Source organism: Ciconia boyciana, chromosome 3 (genome assembly GCF_034638445.1).
Source record: "Ciconia boyciana chromosome 3, ASM3463844v1, whole genome shotgun sequence".
NCBI classification, from domain to species: domain Eukaryota; kingdom Metazoa; phylum Chordata; class Aves; order Ciconiiformes; family Ciconiidae; genus Ciconia; species Ciconia boyciana.
The window spans coordinates 92,399,114-92,421,061 of record NC_132936.1 but is presented as its reverse complement, the minus strand read 5'-3'; the positions used below and the strand labels follow the sequence as shown (position 1 = coordinate 92,421,061).

Sequence of the window (21,948 nt, the reverse complement as noted above, 5' to 3'; positions counted from 1 at the left end):
GAGGTCACTTCGACTCCGGTATAAAGCTTCTCCTGATTGGACGAGGTACGACCCAACGGTTGGGGGCCCTTTCTGCCCGTTGAGGGCCGGCGCCGCCAGTGCCAGCGGGCGCCTGCGTCATTGTCCGGTTAACGGCCGCCGCGAGCAGCTGGGTACCTTCCCCCCTGCCTAGTAACGCCTCTCCGCCACGGACGGCGCCCGTCCTCCTCCCCCCGCTCAGCAGGACGGCCCGCCGCTGGTGGGTTTGCCCCTGGTGCCGTTAGGACCCGTCCCCGGGAGCGCCCGCCGGCGCTGCGCGCGCAGGCCCCTTGGCGGCGCAGAGGTGCGATGGTGGGCTGGGGGTCGGGGCTGCAGCCCAGGGATCAGTCCCTACCGGTTGCCGGCTCCTGAACGTGGCCCCTTGTTAGTTACGTTCCGAGATTTGTGGGTGACCAGTGTACCGGGTCGGTACGGTAGTTAAACGCCACGCCAAAAGGTAGCCCCGGGAAATGCACTACTTTGAAAGCCCCCCCCCCCCCCCCCCAAAGTATTCTTGCAGCAAATGCTTCCCATGGAAGGCCGGCTGGCAAGACCCTACGAAGGATGAGAAACAGCCCCCTTCCTTACACTAGAGGCTCTGGAGCACGACTGGGGCAGCTCGGAGCCTGCTGGCTGCTCCGGTCTAAGAGCCGCTGCCGTCATGATGGGCAGTATTCAAGACACGAGGTCAGATGTTATAGTCCAGTCTGACCTCCCAGAACTGATCTGAAGGCCGTCAGCAGAAGTTCGGCATCTGCAGCACCCTGGGATGACAGCTTCACCCCCTCAGCGCCATCTGCAACAGTTTTCCTGGTTTTCTTTTTAAAGTTGTTCATCCACATGGCCACTGCCCTCTGCCTGCCCCCACCTACCATCTGCATGTTATCATGTTTAATTGTAAATCTGCTTCTCATTTCGTAGTGAGATATTTTCTTCATGTGTTTCTGTATGCTGCCTGACCCATGTAATCTGCTTCCTGCATACTGCTGAAAGGAGTATTTTGAACTTTCAGTATCGAAAGATTTGCTGGCAAATACTCAGCCTTTTAAAAATAACTGGATGGGTTTTTTTATTTGTTGAATAAAAGCATAATCCCAAATACTTTCCTTCCATGATGGATATGAAAAAATGCATCCTTCCTTTTGACTGTTCAGAAGGATATGCCCCCATCTTTACTATCCAGTGATATGTATATGGCTCCACCTCTCAGTATCATCATGATCATCTGCAACCCTTTGGCTAACTGTTTTCCGTGTACAATCCTAAATCTCTTCTGTTACCCTACATCCTTTTTTCTCTCCTCTCATTCTTTTGGCTTTGCTCCTTCTCAGTATCTATATGTGGTTTTCATGGTATTTTTTAAGCTATGCCAGGTCCCTGTATATTAATGGTATCCTTGATAGTCCCCTGCAGTTCTGAGGTTTCTGGACTGCTGTCCTGCAATTCCCTTGTCTAGGAGGAAACCTGGCATAGTCACAAATCACATGTAGAATGCAGCACAGCGCGTACACTCCAGAATGGCTGCCTTTTTAGTTCATCATTAAAATGGAATAGCATATCCAAAAACTTCTCCCACAGTTTAACCTGCTACATCCAAGACAGCCCCTTTACCAAGCCTTGCTACCAGCGACTGTGACTAGACTAGGCTAGACTAGAATATTTTTAGTTGGAAGGGACCTACAACAATCATCTAGTCCAACTGCCTGACCACTTCAGGGCTGACCAAGTTAAAGCACGTTGTTAGGGGCATTATCCAAATGCCTCTTAAACACTGACAGGCTTGGGGCATTGACCACCTCCCTAGGAAGCCTGTTCCAGTGTTTGACCACCCTCTTTGGTAAAGACATGCTTCCTGATGTCCAGTCTGATAACCTGCAAAGCATCACCAAATGGTCTGCTCATGATCTGGTCGATGATAGTGCTGTGAAGCATATTTCTGACTGACCCCCAAAGAGACCTATATAGTACTAAAGAAGTTGTAAAACAATACAATTGAGATGCTGTTGCCAGTCCTTGTTATAAGAGGACAAGCACAATGGCTCTGGTTGTGGTCTATGCTTTGAAGAATCAGGAACCAGGATCTCACTTTTTTACATGTTCAGTGACTACTAGATTTAACAGAAAAGCTCCCAGATAACCCTGCTTAGGCTTAGCCATTAGCTCCTTCCCTCTGCTCCCTGCTGAATACCAACACATTTATTCTCAGAGGACACTTTTTTCCCTGACATCTCAGGGAAACAGGCCTAAATTTGGTATTCATGCTACTTATATTAAATTTTACTTTATATATAGAACTAATTAAATGCCATGAGGTACAAATATGAATGTATTTTAAATTGAAAAAGTTATGAGATGAGATTTATGGGTTTGATTTGGAGAAGGAACCTCCTTTCTCATATATATCCCATTAAAGGAAATCTCTGTGAGTTCCATCTCAAATAATTTTGAACAAGTAAAAGCCAATGTGATTTTTATGGAGAGAGCATGAATGGAAAGTTCCTACTTTGCCATATCCAAAGATAACTGAAGTTTGCATTTATATCAAATATAACCTGGGTTCAGGTTCTCTGTGGACATTTTACAGTTATTATCAGTTTCCTTGCAGCAGCAGAAAAAAGTCACCTATAATTGTATGTAACCTATTTTTTTAATTGAAAACTGTCTTGATAATACAAAACAGCCATACAGATATTTGTATAATTTGATTTCCCCTTTAAAAAGTTGAGCAATCAAGACATCTGGTAAGAGTAACTCATTTTCTTAACTATTATGTGGAACTTGTTTGTTACAAGACCTTTGCAATAGGCTTCCTTCCATTTCTGATGTCTCTTCTGCTTTACAGTGTCACAGCCAGCCTGTCAGAGTTCAAGGAGCTTTTGGATAATGCTTTTAGTCATATGTTTTATTTGTAGGTAGTCCTGCGAGTAGGAGGGAGTTGGACTTGATCATCCTTATGGGTCCCTTCCAACTCGAGATATTCAATGATTCTATTTACCTATGCTGTTGTGATTGTGCTGTTCCCTGTTGTTACTGGGATGTCTTCGATGCTTCTGGAAGCTGTGCCCTCCATAGGATGCTAGACATATCTGTTATTGGACAAATTTAGAGTCATGGAATCATAGAATCATTTAGCTTGGAAAAGACCCTTAAGATCATTGAGTCCAACTGTTAACCTAACACTGCCAACTCCACCACTACACCATGTCCCTAAGCACCTCATCTACACATCTTTTAAATACCTCCAGGGATGGTGACTCAACCACTTCCCTGGGCAGCCTGTTCCAATGCTTGATAACCCTTCTGGTGAAGAAATTTTTCCTAATATCCAATCTAAACCTCCCCTGGTGCAACTTGAGGCTGTTTCCTCTTGTCCCATGGCTTGTTACTTGGGAGGAGAGACTGACCCCCACCTCACTACAACCTCCTTTCAGGTAGTTGCAGAGAGTGATATGGTCTCCCTTCAGTCTCCTTTTCTCCAGACTAAACAACCCCAGTTCCTTCAGCTGCTCCTCATAAGACTTGTGCTCTAGACCCTTTACCAGCTCCGTTGCCCTTCTCTGGACACGCTCCAGCACCTCAATGTCTTTCTTGTAGCGAGGAGCCCAGAACTGAACACAGTATTCGAGGTGTGGCCAAGTACAGGGGGACAATCACTTCCCTAGTCCTGCTGGCCACACTATTTCTGCTACAAGCCAGGATGTTACTGGCCTTCTTGGCCACCTGGGCACACTGCTGGCTCATATTCAGCTGGCTCTCGACCAGCACCCCCTGGTCCTTCTCTGCTGGGCAGCTTTCCAGCCACCCTTCCCCAAGCCTGTAGCATTGCATGGGCTTGTTGTGACCCAAGTGCGGAACCTCATACAATTGGCCTCGGCCCATCAATCCAGCCTGTCCAGATCCCTCTGTAGAGCCTAGGCTCCTTTAGGCTCCTTTCTTTGTTTGGGTTTTGTTTGTTTGTCTGTTTGCTTGTTTTTAATTTTATTTTTTTCATTTTTATTCAACTACATATAGGGATGACAACAAAGAATGCCATGTCAAGGAATTGCTTCCACTTAAGGCAAACCTTTCACTTGCTCCATTGTAATTCTTATTTATTGAAGTAGGGTCTCAAAACCTTTAAGGAGTTCGGTACCTGTCTCCTAACAAGACCAGCAACATACGCTGCTAGAACAAGACTTGGGGGGGTGTGGGACAAAAGTAGTATACCTCTTGATAAACATGAGGAGGAGCTCTCAGGGCACTGTAAAAGGGTGGGAGGAGACAAAAGAGAAAGCGATGAAGTTTCACACTGGATCAGCTTTGAGGAGGCAACTTGGGACAATGATAGTTAATGACAGAATATTATGCAATAAGGTGAGTCACAAATGCACATTTTATTAATGTGCCAAACAACAGCAGTGACAAATGAGATTGCATGGTATGCTGGGTGACTAGTTCTTTCTCTCCTCATTTCATGGCTTCATGCACTGGACCCAATGCTATGCATGTGCTGTATGATTTTCTAAGTACAACTAAAATACATGTAGGTTGATGTGAAGCAGAAGACAATTTTGTGACACTGCTAAGAATGCCCAGCAAAGAAGAGATCTTGTTTGCTATTTGGAAATATTTTCCATACTTTCTCATTGTCTATGGTTCTGACTATGATCTCTGTATGAACATGGGCAAGTAAGTAATTCTATTTCTCTGCTTTCAAGAGACAATTTGTAAAGACATTAATTATCATTCACTATCTTATTTTTAAACACCATTTTGATAATAGAAGGAAACTTGTTTTAATTATTTCTTTTCCTAGGGACTTTTTGACCAGCTGAGCTCCAAATGGAATTTCACACAGAAGAGACGCTGAAGGAGACAGACGGGCAGTTTCTGCCCATGGTTACCTAAAATAAGAACAGTGAGTAGATTTTCAAGAGTTGGTCCTCCTGATGCCCTGTCATACAAGAGCAGTGAAGGATCGAGAAACACATCTGATCCAGGCAGTCTGGATTTTTCTCAACATTTGCTCAAACATTAAGATTTTGGCTGTCCTCCCCCTCCCTTCAGCCCCCTTCCCTTCCCGTTCAGACTCTGCAAGTGAGCAACCCGTTGTCCCTTGCCTGGGCGGTGCCAGCGGAGGGCACTCTAGCACTGCTTTTGCCAGATCAGACTTTGTCCAGGGTTTCAGTTCGGGGTGGGATTCTGAAAAGAAGTGTTCAAAACCAGTTGAGTAATCTGTTTCACCCAGATGCTGCTACTAGATTTCTCAGCATTTTATCCATTTTCCCTTTCTGTGCACTTTAGAAATGACCTTCATTAAGGCCCAGACGACACGTAAAAATGTGAGCAATCATAAATTGCTCCAGTTGGTCTGCTGAAGTTTAGGCTGTCTTGTAGCTCTTTGCGCATAACCACCCTTCCATGTATCTTAACGGTTTGCAAGTGCTGGCTTCACTCCTACTACAAGTGGGATAATTTGCTTGAACTCTGGCTTACTGTGTAGTAGTCAGGGAAGGGAAAAAGGAAAAGGAAATCTTTAAAAAGGCTGTAGAAAGCTGTACTGCATACAAATGCCTTGTCGGACAGCCACAAATACAATCTATCTGCAAATGGTTATCTTAGCAAGGGCTCCTGTTTAATTTTAATTTTAGAAGTACAGGAATCATGCAGTATGTGAATTTACTAGAACACTTTGTAATATTTACTGTGTGAAAAGGAAGTCTGAATCATTGATATTAAGAGTCATCTTCCGATTTCTTGGGGGAAGTCTGGAGCCAGCTGCGGTGACAGGGAAAGTAGGCAGAGTTGCTGGGGAATTTTATTCCTTATGTCTCAGAGCAGTATCAGATTAGGCTAATCTTTATGCCGATAGTATAAATCATCCACTTTGAAATGGCTTGTGCATTTGCATCTAGGGTTGTTAGACCCTCTCTTTGGCCCTGCCTCATTATATCTAGTTGCTTGAGTCAGCGCTGCTCTAATTAGTGAGGAAGGCCCTGAGCCCTAGCTTCTTGGAACAGCAAGACTCCATGGTTTAGTCCAGATATCAGAGTCCCGCAGTGAACATCTCACTCATGAATTAAAGTTACTATCTTTCAATGAAACCATTAAAGAGTGAATGAAGTAAATGCATCATAGATACACTCATTTCTACTGGTAGTGGAAATAGTTAATAACTTGACTATTAACCCTGGACTGAAGGCTAGGTTTTTGATAACCGCTGTATTGTAAAATTTCAAATAGTTATGAACTGGAACTTGATTTACATCAAGAAACAGTTCCATGTGTTTCTGGCAAGAGAAAGGTATTGCACAACATACTCTTCAAGCAAACAAGATGTTAAGTAATTGTACAAGGAGGAAACTTGCAGAGAAGGAACCTACAGGTAATATGGAGTCAGTTTTTGACAAGCACTATGACACTTTACTGCTTACTGAGTCTTTTTAAGAGCATGCTGATGTGGGTAAACTACTTTCTTTCTTACCACTACCTTACTTCTTGAATACTTGTAAAGAAGAAAGTTCAGAGGTGTTTTATCTTAATTTTGCTACAATTTTTTTTTTCTTAGGAAACCTGACATGCCTTTGGCAGTGGGAAATTTGCAACTATTTATTTTAACTTTTTCTTTAAACAAAAAAGAAAAGTCTGTGTGCATTTGCTTAGAAAAACTATTAGAAAAGTTGTAATATTTCAGGTGATACTTTTTACAGGAGCAAGTTCAAATTAGTCTTTCAGCACTGTAAAGCCAGAATAGTTTTCCAGAACTTATTGACTAAGTAGTAATCTAGTATACTAGCAATTATTATTAATTGCTACTAACGATTAACACACTATTTAGTGTGCTACAAACTATGAGATTATTACTAAGTAAAACTGGTAATACTGGAGACTGTTGTAGATTCTAGAAGCTTTAGAATATTTAAGTTTTGGCTTAGAGAGGGTTAATGTCAATAGGCCATGCTTCTACACTTGATACTTGAGTATTCTAAGGATTTTTAAAAAAAGCTTGTCTAAGCAAACAGTATTTTTCCTTCAGTATATTGTTAAGTTACTCTTAAAAATCTTGGCTTTGCTTACATGAGGATGGTGATTAACATTTACAAATGAGAGCTGGGGGTTAAAATTGATAGCTCTGTGAAAATATCTGCTCAATGCTCAGTAAAAGCAAATGGAAGGAATTGTCAGAAAATGGAGAATGAAAGAGAGAACATTATTGTGGCACTGCATCCATCCATAAAGCCATATGGTATCTTAATACCATGGTCTGCTCTAGCATTCCATCTCAAAAAGAATAGAATGGAAATGGAAAAGATCCCACGGAGTGGAACATCTTACAGAAGGCACTGCTGAAGACGGGATACTGAGCTAAATGGACCTTTAATTTGACACCTACTAGATATTACCACACATGTACTTTATTTCTCAGTTGTATCTATTAAAAGTAAGTTATTTTATTTAAGGTACCTTTATTTAGTTTTATGTAATGAATACATGAATTTAAATGTTGGTTTTATACGCTATTACCTTAATTACCATTTCAATCCAAATGTATCTTTGTATCATTCAAAGTAAAAACAAATAAATGAGTAATGTATGCCTCATGCATTAATGATAAAAATGTAAAAAAATAAGAATCTGCATATATATATATAACACTGAAACTATGTGAAACATGAACTGAAACTATGTGAAAAATGAACTGTATCTTTCTGGTTGTCAAAAATAATGACCAAATTTAGTTTAAAGGTTATATTTTAATGATTATGCTGGTCTATGAGAATGATCTGTTTCTTAGAAATTAAAGCACAGAAGATTAAAACCACTTGCTTAACTCAATATTTCCTGTGTATTGATTTGAAACATGCTTTAAAGTTATCAGATACATATATAAGATATCAAATCAAAGTAATTGTAGTCAATTTGCCTAGAGAGAATGTTGTTATATCTGGCCAGTTTTGTACCAGCATTTCACAAAAGGTAATTTTTTTCTGGTCTAGGAAAATGACAGTAATATCTGGAGTATTCAATCTTTTGATTTGTTTTGTTTTTCAGTCTGGATATTAGATTCACTGTTCCACAGTTCAAGCATTTAAACTTTCAGTCTGAACAAGTAAGATTTATAAACTACAGTTTCTTTGTATTTAATGTTAGATGTAAATAGTAATTAAAAAATCAAATAACCTTAAAAAGAAAATGTCTTTTCAAAACACAATACATTATAATGGCTATATTTATGTTCTAGTTATATAATATGGCTATTTATTAACATTGTAAAAAGTCTTGCTCTAAAACTTTTTTTAAAGGTAGTCTTTACAGAGAATTTTTATTAAAAATATCTATTTCAACATATTACAGTTAGAAAATTTTTGATTAATAATTTTTTTGACAAAATATTTTTCTGAACTGTATATTTCTCGTGTTAGTGATCTTATAGTAATTTCTATGGTTTATTCCAAAATATTGCAGATAATTTCAGACTTGTAAAGACCACCTTCTGCCTTTCCCCTACAATTACACAGAAGCTTAAGTTTTATAAAATTATCCCTGAAAAGGTCTTATTTACTGTAGTATTCAAGGTCTAAAAAACTTAGAGGAATGATAGTCCAGTTTTATTTTGACAGGTGCAGGTAAATCAATGCTCCCAACATTTATTTTAAAATTCCACACAATGAAATTGCAAATTTGCAAAACACGTAAAATTCTCAAAATGCAGCTCTTTCTGGAGAAATACTTGTGGCACATACACATCTTCCCACAAAAGACATTCCCATGACTACCCTAGTTATTACTATTATATCTCAAACCTCTCCTGGATTTTGTGGAAGGAAAGAGAATAGAGCTGCCCAACGGAAATGGGGCTGTCCCTAATGACTCCAATTTACCAACATCAGGCCAGAGCCCCACCTCATTCCTATAATGTCTTTCTTTTATCTGCTTACTAGCTACACAGTGCTGTTACCTACCTTCAACTGGCTGTTCAAAAATAATTTTGGCCAGATATAGACACTTCTTGGCTAGCTTGGAAGCTGAGAATCTGTGCATTTCTCCAAGCTACACACAGATAAATGTCATATATATATTACTTCTGGTTAGGAGTGCTTGCATGCCCCGACACTGATTCTTAGCCATCTCAACCACAGAGTACAGAAGCCTGTTTGGGGATGTTTTAATCTTGGGATGTGTTCGGGACTGCCTCTGAGCTTGGGCATTAAGTGTAACAACTCGTTTGACTTTTTTAATCTTAAAATGAGTGTAATAATGCTTAAGTACTTCATACAGGTTTTGTTTGAAGAATCAAATTATATTTGTCATGACCTGCATGAACCTGCCAAGATTTTCAAATGCAGATCCAGAAATATGAACCCATATTTAGACATATCAGTAATTTTCAAAAGCAATTTCCATTGAAACTTTTAATAAGTTTCTGCGATGCTGGCCAACATCGCAGGCCCATCATGTGACTTTCATACCCATACTGATACATTCCATACTGTATCTTTTTTTTACCAGAAACTTCCTATCCATTCACTGAAACTTTTATAAACTTTTCTACATTCCTGCTAAGATCTCATCATTTCCTGAATACTATTTGTACCTGTGTAGATATTAGCCACACAGTGCACCACAGAAGTGTGAATGAATACTGAAGGACAGTTTATGTGTCAGCTACTGTATGAGCTAGACTTATTCTAAGAAATTGAATTCTCTCTTCTCAGTGGAATTTATAGAAAGCAACAGAGTACATCTCATTCAGAGAATGGAAATTATCACTGTCAAGCAAATAGCAGATGACCTTTTGGCCTGCAATGTCATGTCTTGTGAAGAAGTGAATACCATTGCCTGTGAAAAGGTTGAACAAGAAGCCTCAAGAATGATGATTTACATGATTCATGCTTTTGAATAAAGGTTCAGAAGCCTGCAGTAATTTGGTTCTTAATCTCTCTTAATACTCTAATATCTTTCATATATATATAAATGCTGTCTTTCCATATTAAAACCGTATTACATAAAAAACTCATACTCTCATCATGCATTTGCACATATAAACTTTCATATGCTTGTATGCAAGCTTACATTTTTGGAATCCAATGCACGAACAGGGTAAGTCCAAAAGGCCCTCAAATAAGGAATTAAGTGGAGCCAGAGTGGTATCTGCACACTATATGAATCTTCTGCACAAGGAGTAACTACAGCCCTTATCAATTAAGTCTCGCCTAGACAGTGGACAATAAATATATCTCATGCCTCTTGCTTACCGCTATTTCATTGATTTAGCAAGTACATTCAAACAGTTCTTCCAAAAGTAATGAAATTCTAATTGACAAACACATTGACTATTTAATTCACTGATACACGATCTGTTTGCCTTAGGTACTACCGGGCAAGTGGAACAAGATAAATTAAATGACTTGATTCAGGATTTAAAGTATGTGTATCTATCTTCATCTTTTCAAAAATATCATCCTCTGGGTAGTGATATTGACATAATTTTTGATTTGGGAACTGCCTGTACTGACATCTTGCTGTGGAAAAAAGGTATACATAATAGCAGGAAAGGGCAGCTGACACTAAATGTCCTTCTGGAGGAATTGAAAAATCCCTGCATTATAGAAGGAGAAGCTGGCAAAGGAAAAACAACTCTTCTAAAAAGAATTGGTGTACTCTGGGCTTCTGATAATTGCTCCTCTTTGAAAAGTTTCCAATTTGTTTTCTTTATCAGCCTGACTGGCACAAGAGGTGGAGTATATGAGACTGTGATCAGCTTCTTTTTGAACAATACCCCATCTGAAAACAAGCTTTCATGAAAATGCTACTAGCACAAAGAGAAAGGGTTCTTTTCCTGTTAGATGGATATGATGAATTCAAACCCCAAAACTGTCCAGAGATAGAAGCAATGATTAGAAAAAACACAAATTCAAGAACATGGTCATTATTGCTACCAGGACTGAGTCTATCCATAAAATCAGACAGTTTGGGTCACTGGTTGCTGAAATAGGAGATCTATCGGAGAAGAGCTGCAAGAAACTCATTAAAAATGTCTTGACAAATAAGCTGGCTGATGGTCTGTTAAACCAGCTTAAAGAGGCCACTTCCATGAAGAACCTTATGAAGACTCCACTCTTTGTCATCATTGCTTGTGCCATCCAAATAGGTGAAAGTAATTTTCATGCAAGCATCCAGACTCTACTTTACTTTGTATAACTTGATGGTGCAGAAAAAACAGGTACAAAACAAAAGAAATAACAGAAAATCATATTATGCTGAACATAAATCATTGTGGAGACTTAGCTTTAGATGGAATATTTGATCAAAGATTTGATTTCCAGTCTGAGGGTTTAGCTGACGTAAAAGAAGAAGTCCTGCTAGCCTCAGGTCTTCTGAATAAATACACAGCTCAAAGACTAAGGCCAACATATAGATTCTTTCATAAATCATTTCAGGAATACACTGCAGTCAGAAAACTTTGCAAACTACTGACATTCTGCCAAGAAGCAGAGGTGAAGAAAGGGTATAGTTATCTACAGAAAATAAATACTACTTCAGATATTCCTAATACGTATTTCAATTTGCTCCTCTACATTTGTGGATCCTCTCTAGATGCCACTAGAATAATTTTGGACTTACTGAAAATAATTGATCAGCATAGAGATATTTCTCAACTGTTTTCATTAAAGAATCTGGCTTTGGAAAGTGAATACACAAAAAATCAGAAAATATAACGGAAAAGGAAGATTTAAATAAAACTGACAAGGATATTTTTGCAGACTGTGTCATTAATTTCTTTTATGAAAGTTCCTCAAAATTAGCATTAAGCAGAGATTTTGAAGAGGTTTTTTGTGATAAAAGTATTTAATACTCAAGATATCCCAATTTATTTCTCTGATTTTTTTTGATACTTACCAAATTGTGTTAGTGTACTAGGACTCATTAAGTTAGATCTGTTTGGAAATTACTCACCAAGTAAGGAAATAGATGATGAGAATGTGGAAGAACTTCAAATCAGTTCACTTAAAACTTGCATTGCTGAAAAGGCTGTCTTCTTATTCTTCAACTGGAACCAGAGTCTCAGATCTTTAGAAATTACACTGCAAGATTTCAACAAGCTAAAGAAGTGTGATATTAAATATCTGGGCAAAATACGTTGCTCTGCTGCAAGCCTCAAGCTGCACATCAGCAATAGTGCTGGTATCACAGGAACATTGAATGAAGTCCTTGAAACCTGTAAAAACTTACAAGATCTTACTGTGGAGTCCACACCTCTTACTGTGGAAGGTGAGCAACAGATGACAGCAATGACAAAGCTGAAAACCTTACATGTAAGAGATCTGCAAAGTGAAAATCTAGAAGGTACGGTATTTACTGGCAGTAAATGAGCTCTTTCAGATAAATGTGGATGAGAAGCTAAAACGCAGGGGCTCATGGCTGTCTTGTATATGGAAGATGCCTGGTTTCGATCAGTTTGAGAAATGTTGTATTGCTAGAATGCAATTCTATATTCATGGTGAAAGTGACTGCAGTCTACTCAGTTATGTAAATTTACTTATGTTATTTAGTTGTGTAAGTCAGGTCTGGCCTTTGAATTCCTGTAAGTTGCCATTTCATTATATTCTTGGTTCTTGCTACACAAAGGCCTTTGAATTATTGTAAGCTGTCATTCCATCATATTCTTGGTTCTTGGTACACAATATATTAAAAAATCTGGTTTTTAATAAAATACTAGATGGGAGAAAAAATTTAACAACTTTGGTGCAATAATCCACAGTAAATGAGATAATGTCTATACACTAGCTAAGCTTTATAAGTGCCATGGGATACAGCATACCATCACTTTAACTCAGTTTTCACAACAGATGCATATGTTTTTGGCAACCAAATGAGAGTGTTGTAGCCTAATCTAGACCTTGTAACATTGGACAGAAATTTTCCCTCATTACTTCCTACATCCCTGACATAATTCCTGGGTAAGCATCTTTTTTAAAGAAGTCTAGTTCTGATGTTAATACCTAATATGATGGAAAATCTGCAGTATCTTTTGATAAGTCATTCCAATAATTACTTAAATGCTTCTAGCTTGAATAATTGTTTTCTCTTAAAATTACAATGGCATAATAAAGAAGAGTGTGGTAACTATAGTATAGTATGTTCCAGACATACCTGAGTGAAGGATTCTGCAAATAGGATGAGGGACATGTATTTCCTTATGTTGTGAATTGCACACATACAGGATCCTTCCACACTACTGTTAGAGCAGGGCACTAATGGAGGATGGGTGCATCTGCTGCTGCACTGTGCTCTGAGCTTTTAATCATTCAAGCTGTCCATAAATGTATCTTGTCTTGAGAAACGTACACAAGTACTGATGATACCAAATCTCAGAGACAGGTTATCATGAGTCAGCAAAGAACTCTTGCAGTGATAAAGACTAAGCACATAGTGGACTGCATTAGCACTAGGGTACCTGGGGAAGTGGTTATTCCCTTCTATTCTGCGCTCTTGCGGCTGATCTGGAGTATTATGTGCAGTTTCAGGCTGCCCAGTATAAAAGAGATAGTAACAATCTGGTTAGAGTCCAATGGAGGGCCACTAACCTGGCCAGGGAGCTGGAAGACCTAATACACAATGAGAAGCTAAGAGAACTGGGCATGGTTTGCCTGGAGAAGAAAAGGCTAATGGGGAAACTAATTGCAGTCTTCCATTACCTTAAGGGTGTTCTAGAAAAGATGGAGCTTTTCACAGGTGCACAACTAAAGGGCAAGAGCCAACAATTTCAAGTTTGTAACAAGGTGTCCTGGTTTCAGCTGAGATAGAGTTAATTTTCTTTATAGTGGCTGGTATGGGGCTATGTTTTGGATTTGTGCGGAAAACAGTGTTGATAATACAGAGATGTTTTCGTTGTTGCTGCACTAGTCAAGGACTTTTCAGCTTCCCATGCTCTGCCAGGTGCAGAAGAACCTGGGAGGGGACACAGCCAGGAGAGTTGATCCAAACTGACCAAAGGGCTATTCCATACCACATGATGTCATGCTCAGTATATAAAGCTGGGGAAGAAGGAGGAAGGGGGGGACATTTGGAGTGATGGCGTTTGTCTTCCCAAGTAACCACTACGCGTGATGGAGCCCTGCTTTCCTGGAGATGGCTGAACACCTGCCTGCCCATGGGAAGTAGTGAATGAATTCCTTGCTTTGCTTTGCTTGCGTGCGCGGCTTTTGCTTTACCTATTAAACTGTTTTTATCTCAACCCATGAGTTTTCTTACTTTTGCTCTTCCAATTCTCTCCCCCATCCCACCGGGGTGGAGTGAGCGAGCGGCTGCATGGTGCTTAGTTGCCGTCTGGGGCTAAACCACGACAGTCCAAAACATAGCCCCATACCAGCCACTATAAAGAAAATTAAATCTATCTATCTCAGCTGAAACCAGGACACAAGGGAAGTTCCAGTTGGACATAAACTGGTTTTTACCAGGAGGGTGGTCACTGCAACAGGGATCTGGAGGTCATTTAATCACTATCCTCGGAGATTTTCAAAACTCCACTGGACAAGGCCCTGAGCAACCTCATCTAACTTTAAAATCAGCCCTGCTTTGAGCAGGAAATTGAACTAGATGACCTCAGAAGTCCTAACCTGAATTTTTTGATTGTTTTATGATGTATAATCTCAAGATCGATTATTCTGGAACTACCTATTAAATTAAAAAAAAAATTCGCTTTCCTGTGTGCATACATATGCCAAGATTGTTAGGGAGAACGGCGTAAGAATATAGCAACAACAGCCATACTGATTCAGAGGAAGGGTTTATCTGCCTTGGTTCATTGTCTCCAATAGCACCTATAAGTGGATAAGGAAGAGCAAGAACAATGCAAGAATCTATAATACTTTCTTCTTAATAATCTCACAGCCTCTGTTTTAAACTCAGAGCAGTTTCCTGTGCTTGATTTGTTTGTTCAGTGATCTCCCCAAAGGGTCCTGCTAGTACTTGTCTGTCTTTGCTTTGAACCCATGTAAACTTATTGCATCTGCAGCATCCTTTGGCAAAGGGTGTGAAAGACTATGTCCTTAATGTTTGTTTTGGACTAGTTTCAACTGGTGGCCTCTTGTTCTTGTACTGGAAGAAAAAAACTGAACAGTCAGTCTCTACCCAACCTTTTCCATGCACTCATTATTTTGTAGACCTCTGTCATATTCTCCCTAGGTCATCCCTTTTAGACGTTCATATTTTCACACAAAACTATTATTTACTTTTCACAAGAACCTAGTATCACTGAAGTGTATCTGTTCTACAAATGAATTTGTTCCTGTATTAAATTAAGATACTGTATATATCTACGGGTTTTTTTTGGCAGGTGGACTTACTGATGGAATAAAGACGTTTGTGAATGCTGAAGGGCTTGTACTTGACAACATAAGTATAGATGAAGGTGATGCAAAAAAAAAAAAAGGTAATTTCCTCTCTCCTATTTTACACCATAAGCAAGTACTTAGTGCTGAGAATGTGAATGTTTTAACAAGTTGGTCTGAAGTTTGTACACTATTAGGTCTTGAAAATCCTATAGCCTAATTTAAAGAAGTAATTTCTTCTAGATTTGCATTGAAGTCTTGATATGTTCTGTATCCTGATTGCCACAAAGTATTAGAGTGTTCCTTTCAAGTTAGTAATGTATACTGTAATCAAACAGATCTAACACACTGATCCCAGGACTGGCTAATCTGCATGAACTGCAAGTCAGGAGGTTGCAAAGGTGATATAGTTCCTTTCCCTGACCTATTGCTGACTTTCTGCAAGGTCAGTCACTGGATACCAAGGTTGAAAAGTTTGAATAATGTTTGCGAGGGCCACACAACCCAGTAACTGAAATGGAGATGGCAATCCATATGTCTACCCATCCTCTCTTTGATGGCATGGTAAAAGAATGTTTCTCCTGGATTTGTTCCACAAGAAGATCACATTTGATCTTCTATGAGTTACTTTCTCAGCTGAGGGGCAGTTTATATTGATTACATGATACAATAGCTGAAAAAGAGGCTGTGTTTATCTTTTTTTTTTCAAACAAAACTTATAATGTATTGCATGGCATGAAAATATAGATAGTTGTAGTACGCCAGGCAGTAAACATCTAATTCTGTCTAGCCGTTTGCGGCGATCAAGACATTATAAACATACCAAAACAGTTCACCTAGCAATGTGACCTTTTTTTTCCATTCCATTTGTAGCTAAAGGTATCAGAAATTTGAGAAAGCTATGCTTATTATACATGAATTATTTGACAGCTATTGGGGATGGTATGACCTTACCTTGTAAGATCAGTCTCTGATGAACTAAGTGAACTTGAAGAAATCCAACTAGTCAACTGCTGTATCTCCAGTGATGCTGTGGATATTCTAGGTAAGAACAGTAATAGTAACTTTACAAACTGAATAGGTGTGTTTTGAAAATCAAAACATAATTCTGTAACAGAAGAAAAAAGCATATAAGGATAAAATCAGAAACATTTAGGTTCACAATGAGTTTCAGTTAGCAGAGATGTAAAATGCAGTAAGGAAAGTTTATATAAAGATTTTATATAAATCCTAACTATAAAGGTTATATAAAAGAGAAAGATAAACTATTGCATAGCTCTGTAAAGAAACAAAATAGGAAAGCAAATAATGGATGATGCAAGTAAAACTAGTTTTCAAAGTTGTTTTTGTTTCAATCATTGCCAAAAAGATTCATTCTGATCATGTACCTACTCAAATAATTTTAACAAGGTCACAGCAGTACAAATAAGGATAGATAAAAATTATTTAACTAAAACACATGAACTCAGCTTAGCAGAACTTAGGGAAATTCACAATTAAGTATGTAAGGAACAAACTGAAAGAATCATTGAACCATAGACAACTGTCCCTGAAAATTTGTGGAGGCAGGAAAGTGGAAAATCCAGTATCTTTCCCTTGAAAGGAAGAAATCATAGACAAGCCAACCTCACTTTGATACCAAGAAAAATTCTGAGACAGATTATCACACAAACATTTTGTAAGCTCTTAAATTACAGAGATAAAAGGTAGTGTGAACAAATCACGGCAAACCTTTCCAGGGAACAGGGTAATAAGATTGTGAAATGATAAGTCTGGATCTGTCATAACGCAAATTAGGTTTTTAACACTATCCTATACAACATCCTTAACAAGAAGCTAATGAAATGTGCATAAATAAAATGGGTGCACAACTGGTTGAAAAAATGCTTTCAAAGAGTTATCACGAATGTTTCACTAAGTGAGAGAACATTCTGATACAATCAGCTAAGTCCTTCCTTGTTCTAAACAATATTTTAACTGATGGCTTAAATGACAGAATGGAGGATATGCTTATACAATTTCAGATGATACTGAGCTTGGAAGGCTTACAAGCCCTGTTGGAATGCAAAACCATAAATACAATTGGATGCATTTAAGAGGTGGTCCAAAAACAATGGTAGGGAATTCAGTATAGACAGATGTAAAGGGCTGTAGCTGGGAATGAGACATCAATTTCATGAATATAAAATGGAGATTAACCTGTGTAGCAGGAAAGAATCAGAGCTCTTCTGTGGAAGACTGGAAATACTATGCTATTGCAAAAAACATGTGCTGGTGAGTCCTGAGAAACAAATCTGTGCCCAGCCTCGGTATTATAATTAAGAAAGGTATAGAGAAATCGAGAGAGAGCACCAAGAACAGCTAGAGGTTATGAAAAAGTGACTTACGAGGAATGGTTTAGTTTTGTTTTGATTGAGAGAGAAGTCTGAAAAAGATATGATAATTTTTTAATGTTCTTTAAACATTTCTACAAAGAGATGATAATCAACCGTTCTTTTTCTCCACTGGGAGAAGAAAGTAGCTAAATTCACAACAAAGAATATTTAGATTGGATATTGTCAGAAACTTTCTAAAGCCAGGAAGGCAAAATAGCACCTAGGGAGAATATGAAAAATTTCAAAGAGCAAAATAGATAAATATGTATCATGAATGGTTTAGGCTTATCAATATCCTGCCCCATTACAGATCCTTAGACTCTCAGGTCCCATCTAGTCCCACTCTTCCACAACTCTCTGATCCTGTAAAAAATATATTTTTATATCATAATTAAAAAACTTGTCAACTTTGTGAAGCAGGAGGTTGAAGTCTCCAGGGCTTAAACCACTAAAGAATATCCCATGTATTCAGACAGCTTTCCCCTGCTTCTGTGTTGCAAAGACGTCTTAAAGTTGTCTCATCACCATTGAAGATTCATTTAGCCACCAGAGTATAAATTATGCAGAACCATTACTCCAGCTCTTGTGGCTGGCCTCGTCTTTCATTTTGTTAATTCCTGGAGACACAATTAACAATGAGAGAGCACAGTTTGCATCAGACGTCAGAAAAGTGAGAAAAAACCTGGAGGCTATTAAAAATCTTGTCTTGCTGTTCATTAAAAAACAAAGCTAAGAAAGGTGCAAAAGAAGACAAGTCATGCTGCACTGAAAACATGTGTAACAAACTTTTTTTCCTCCCGTAGCTCAGAATCTTTGTAATTTGCCAAAATGGAATGTACTTGATTCGTTGGAAAAATACTTAGAAAAGAAAGGAAAAGACGCTATCCACAGACTTGGTAAGTCAGAAGATTTCTTTAGATAAATCATTTAAATGAGGAATGAGCTTCAATTCTAGGACTTACCCAGATAGAAATTCAAGAATTCTTTCCTCTTTTATTTTTAAGTAGGATATAACTGGTATCCTGAAGCATTTCCTCTCAGTCATTGGAAAGTTTTTAGACGTGAGGAATATTGTATGCAATTGGCTGCTTTGTCTTTGCTATCAAAGCAACAGTCTTGGAGTCGTTAACCTACCAGTATTTTCTTCACTGTTGAAATGTGATTTGGTTTAACTTTTAAAAGTGATTTTACAGTTAACTGGTATAACAAAAAAAATTACACTTATTTTCATTTAATTGATGGCTTAAATGTCCTACCTGGATGAAAGTGCTGATGCTTCCCTGGGGAGATGATGTAAAGGTTTGCCTAACAAAATTATTAGAACTACTGGAAACAATGCCACAGCTGACAAAACTTGAATTGAGGAAATGGAGCCTAACTGATGTGGAGGTCAGAATTCTAGGTAAGTAAAGGTACTGTGGATGAGCAAAAGAAGAAGGACAAAAACCAGAAAAACTCAAAACCAGTTCAGGAAACCCCGCAACTTTTAATAATGTAAGTGAAATAGCATCAAGTCTGGGTAGGAGAGATATATATATAAAAAATTAGATGAGCCAAATAATGGACAAATTTCTACTCAACAAGGACCATTTTTTGCTGCATAAGTAGTGCAAGGAAGACTGCAGGCAAATAGAGATTCCTGGTGAAGAATCTCCTTGAGAGGGAATCTTTTCTGATTGATGGATTGATTATCTCCTCCATAAATATGACAGGAATACAAGTGGACTCTTCTTACATCAAATCTTCCACTAACATAATGTCTGTTATGAAACATATGTCAATAATAGAGTTAAAAAAGGCAAGTACTAGTATAACTTTTATCAAGGTAGATAGGTGAAGATCAGGGAGTTATAAAAACTACCTGGATTCACACCACTCACACCTTCTGAGGATACAGTAGAAATGAAATGTGAAAATGAATGAGAATTTTCACGAGCCTGATTTTGCAATGCTTTTGTGTGAGTGATCATGAGCAGCAGTCTATAGGCCCATTTAAGCTAATGACTCCTCTGTAATTAAAAGTATCCTGTTGTATGCAACATACTGCAGGTTAAGTTTTAACAAGGAAGAAAAGTCTAGATATAAAAAAATTGTGATCTGTGGCTGCTATATTTTGCATTCTTCATTCTAAATAAGAAAAAAAGTAGTATGCAAGCACACGTTTAAATCCTTTTCTATTAAGAGTGGTATTTTTTTAAGCATGGAAGTTCAAGTGAATTCAGTAAGATTAAATTCTTCAATATCCTGAACAGGAATCATTCTCTTCATTAGGGCTTGAAGCAAAAATAAGTACATAAATAAACATATGTTCACAGGCAATTTTTTTGAGAAAGAACACCTGGAGAACCTTTAGCACTTGGACTTGGCAATGAATTGTGTGACAAGCAATGGCTGGCTTTCCTTCATGCAGCCACTGATCTCTCTCAAGAAGCTGCTATCTGCAGATTTCAGCACTGAACAAGACTGGGTGCCTGCATCACTGTTAGCCTGCAAATTAAGTCAGGTACTAACCACACTGAATTATTTAAAGGAGATTAAAGTGACTGGATAGAAGGTAGATTGACATGATCTTGCACTTATTAATGGTGCAAAAGTAAACTGCAGAAAACAATGTCAGCTAGTACATTCTTAAACAGAACGAGCTTTCCCAGTGGACATTCACTTACAATCTTTCATATTTGAGAAATGCTCTTCTCTATAACCGCACATTGAATCAGCAGCTCTAGGGTTATTTGGTTCTTCTGGTCTGCTAGTGAGACAGGAGTGAGAATAGTACCACATCCTCTTCTGGGAGAAACAGGTCAAAAGAAAGTAAGAGAGAGATCACCTTGCATTAGCCCCAGATCCTGCAACCTGTAATGCCTCTCAGTCGTGAAATGGTTTCAAGGAGTGTTTCAAGGAGTGTTCACTTTATCTGTGTGTGCTTTCTATGAGCTTATTTTTATTAGCTTTGAAGTTTAACTGTGTAGGTTAGGGAATGCTCTTAATAAAAAGGTAACAAAGCCTGCAACTTGATGGATAATAGGTAGGTGTTTTACCAGGGTTTTTTTCAGTTAGATAGTATTGTTGTCTGACCTAGCACAGAGCAACTTTTCCTACTGGCAGGGCAATTCTAGTATAGTTACATCTCTACAATACACTACAGGAAAACTTATTGCAGAGACAGAATATACCAGTGAAAAGTTAGATCTCTAAAATAACAACAGTATGATTAGAGCGTATTAGCTCTACAAAAGAGGGCATGGTCACACAAGTGACCATGAATTAAACAGAGATGTAAACAAGAGCTATTCTGCAGTTATTAGCCATAAACAAATTCTTACTCCACTGCAAAACACCCGATAGCTTATCTCAAGTGACTTTTACCATCTTTAATCTACCACCATTTTGGCTTGTAAAAAGAAGTCAGCATTTATTGCTTTCTTTCACAGTAAGCTACCTCACATTTAACATGTGGTAAGAGTTTACATGTGGACATTATAACAAAGTTGCAGGTGTGCTCTTAAGTTCATACTGTGGCCCATGTTACAGGAAGTTGGTTGTTTTCTGATACCCTTAGTTCCTGGTGTAGGCAAGCCAGAATGCAGTCTCCAGGCTCTCATAGTCCACAAATATCCCAGGAGAGAACCGTGTACACAAGGCAGCTCCAAACACATCAAAAGAAAACAGAGGAGTCACTTGGCCACTTCTGTAAAAAGCGGTGGCCAACCAAAGACAGCAGACTCTTGTTTCCAGTCTGCCACTGGAATGAAAGGACAGGAGCACCAGTCAGAGCTGCTGTTTCACTTTTCTAGGCAGTGTTGAACCATGGGTGCTTGTACTTCATGAACCCATTAACTCTGTGTTATCTCCTCATAAGCACTTGTATTTGTGAGTTCTGTTTTGTGCCAGAGAGTGCTTCAAAGCTGCTTCATTCATCTCCCTGTGCCCTGCCAGTAAAAAGAAATACAGCATTTTCCCTGTAGTTAGGATCCTTCAAAGGCATGATCCCAATTCAGCAAAGCACTGAATTCAGTGAAAATGCTTGTTATCTCTATTGACAAAATCTGACACAGGCTAGAAAATACTTTTTTTTCCAAGCAGCAAAACCCTATATCAAATATATAGACTGAAAACTGAATAAAAAATAGAAAAATGGATTTAAAATTACTAGGGTGCATCTGTGAAAACAGACACAGGGGTTTCTGTAGTAAATACTTGTTTTTTATTTTGACACAGAAAGGAGATCTCAAAATAATACA

General features: G+C 38.5%; 1 protein-coding gene across 1 annotated transcript; it reads left to right on the top strand.

Annotated features, from left to right (window-relative positions):
* Positions 1–51: 51 nt before the first annotated feature.
* NLRC4 (NLR family CARD domain containing 4) lies at positions 52–20,339 on the top strand. The gene is given in 19 exon segments (XM_072856598.1): positions 52–238; positions 4,814–4,915; positions 8,050–8,107; positions 9,714–9,892; positions 9,894–9,960; positions 10,345–10,746; positions 10,749–10,901; positions 10,904–11,186; positions 11,188–11,212; positions 11,214–11,694; positions 11,697–11,847; positions 11,849–12,345; positions 15,338–15,433; positions 16,206–16,282; positions 16,284–16,377; positions 18,511–18,603; positions 18,943–18,966; positions 18,969–19,109; positions 20,023–20,339. Coding segments are annotated over 17 exon segments (3,081 nt in total). The 5' UTR covers positions 52–238; positions 4,814–4,915; positions 8,050–8,106.
* Positions 20,340–21,948: the final 1,609 nt, after the last annotated feature.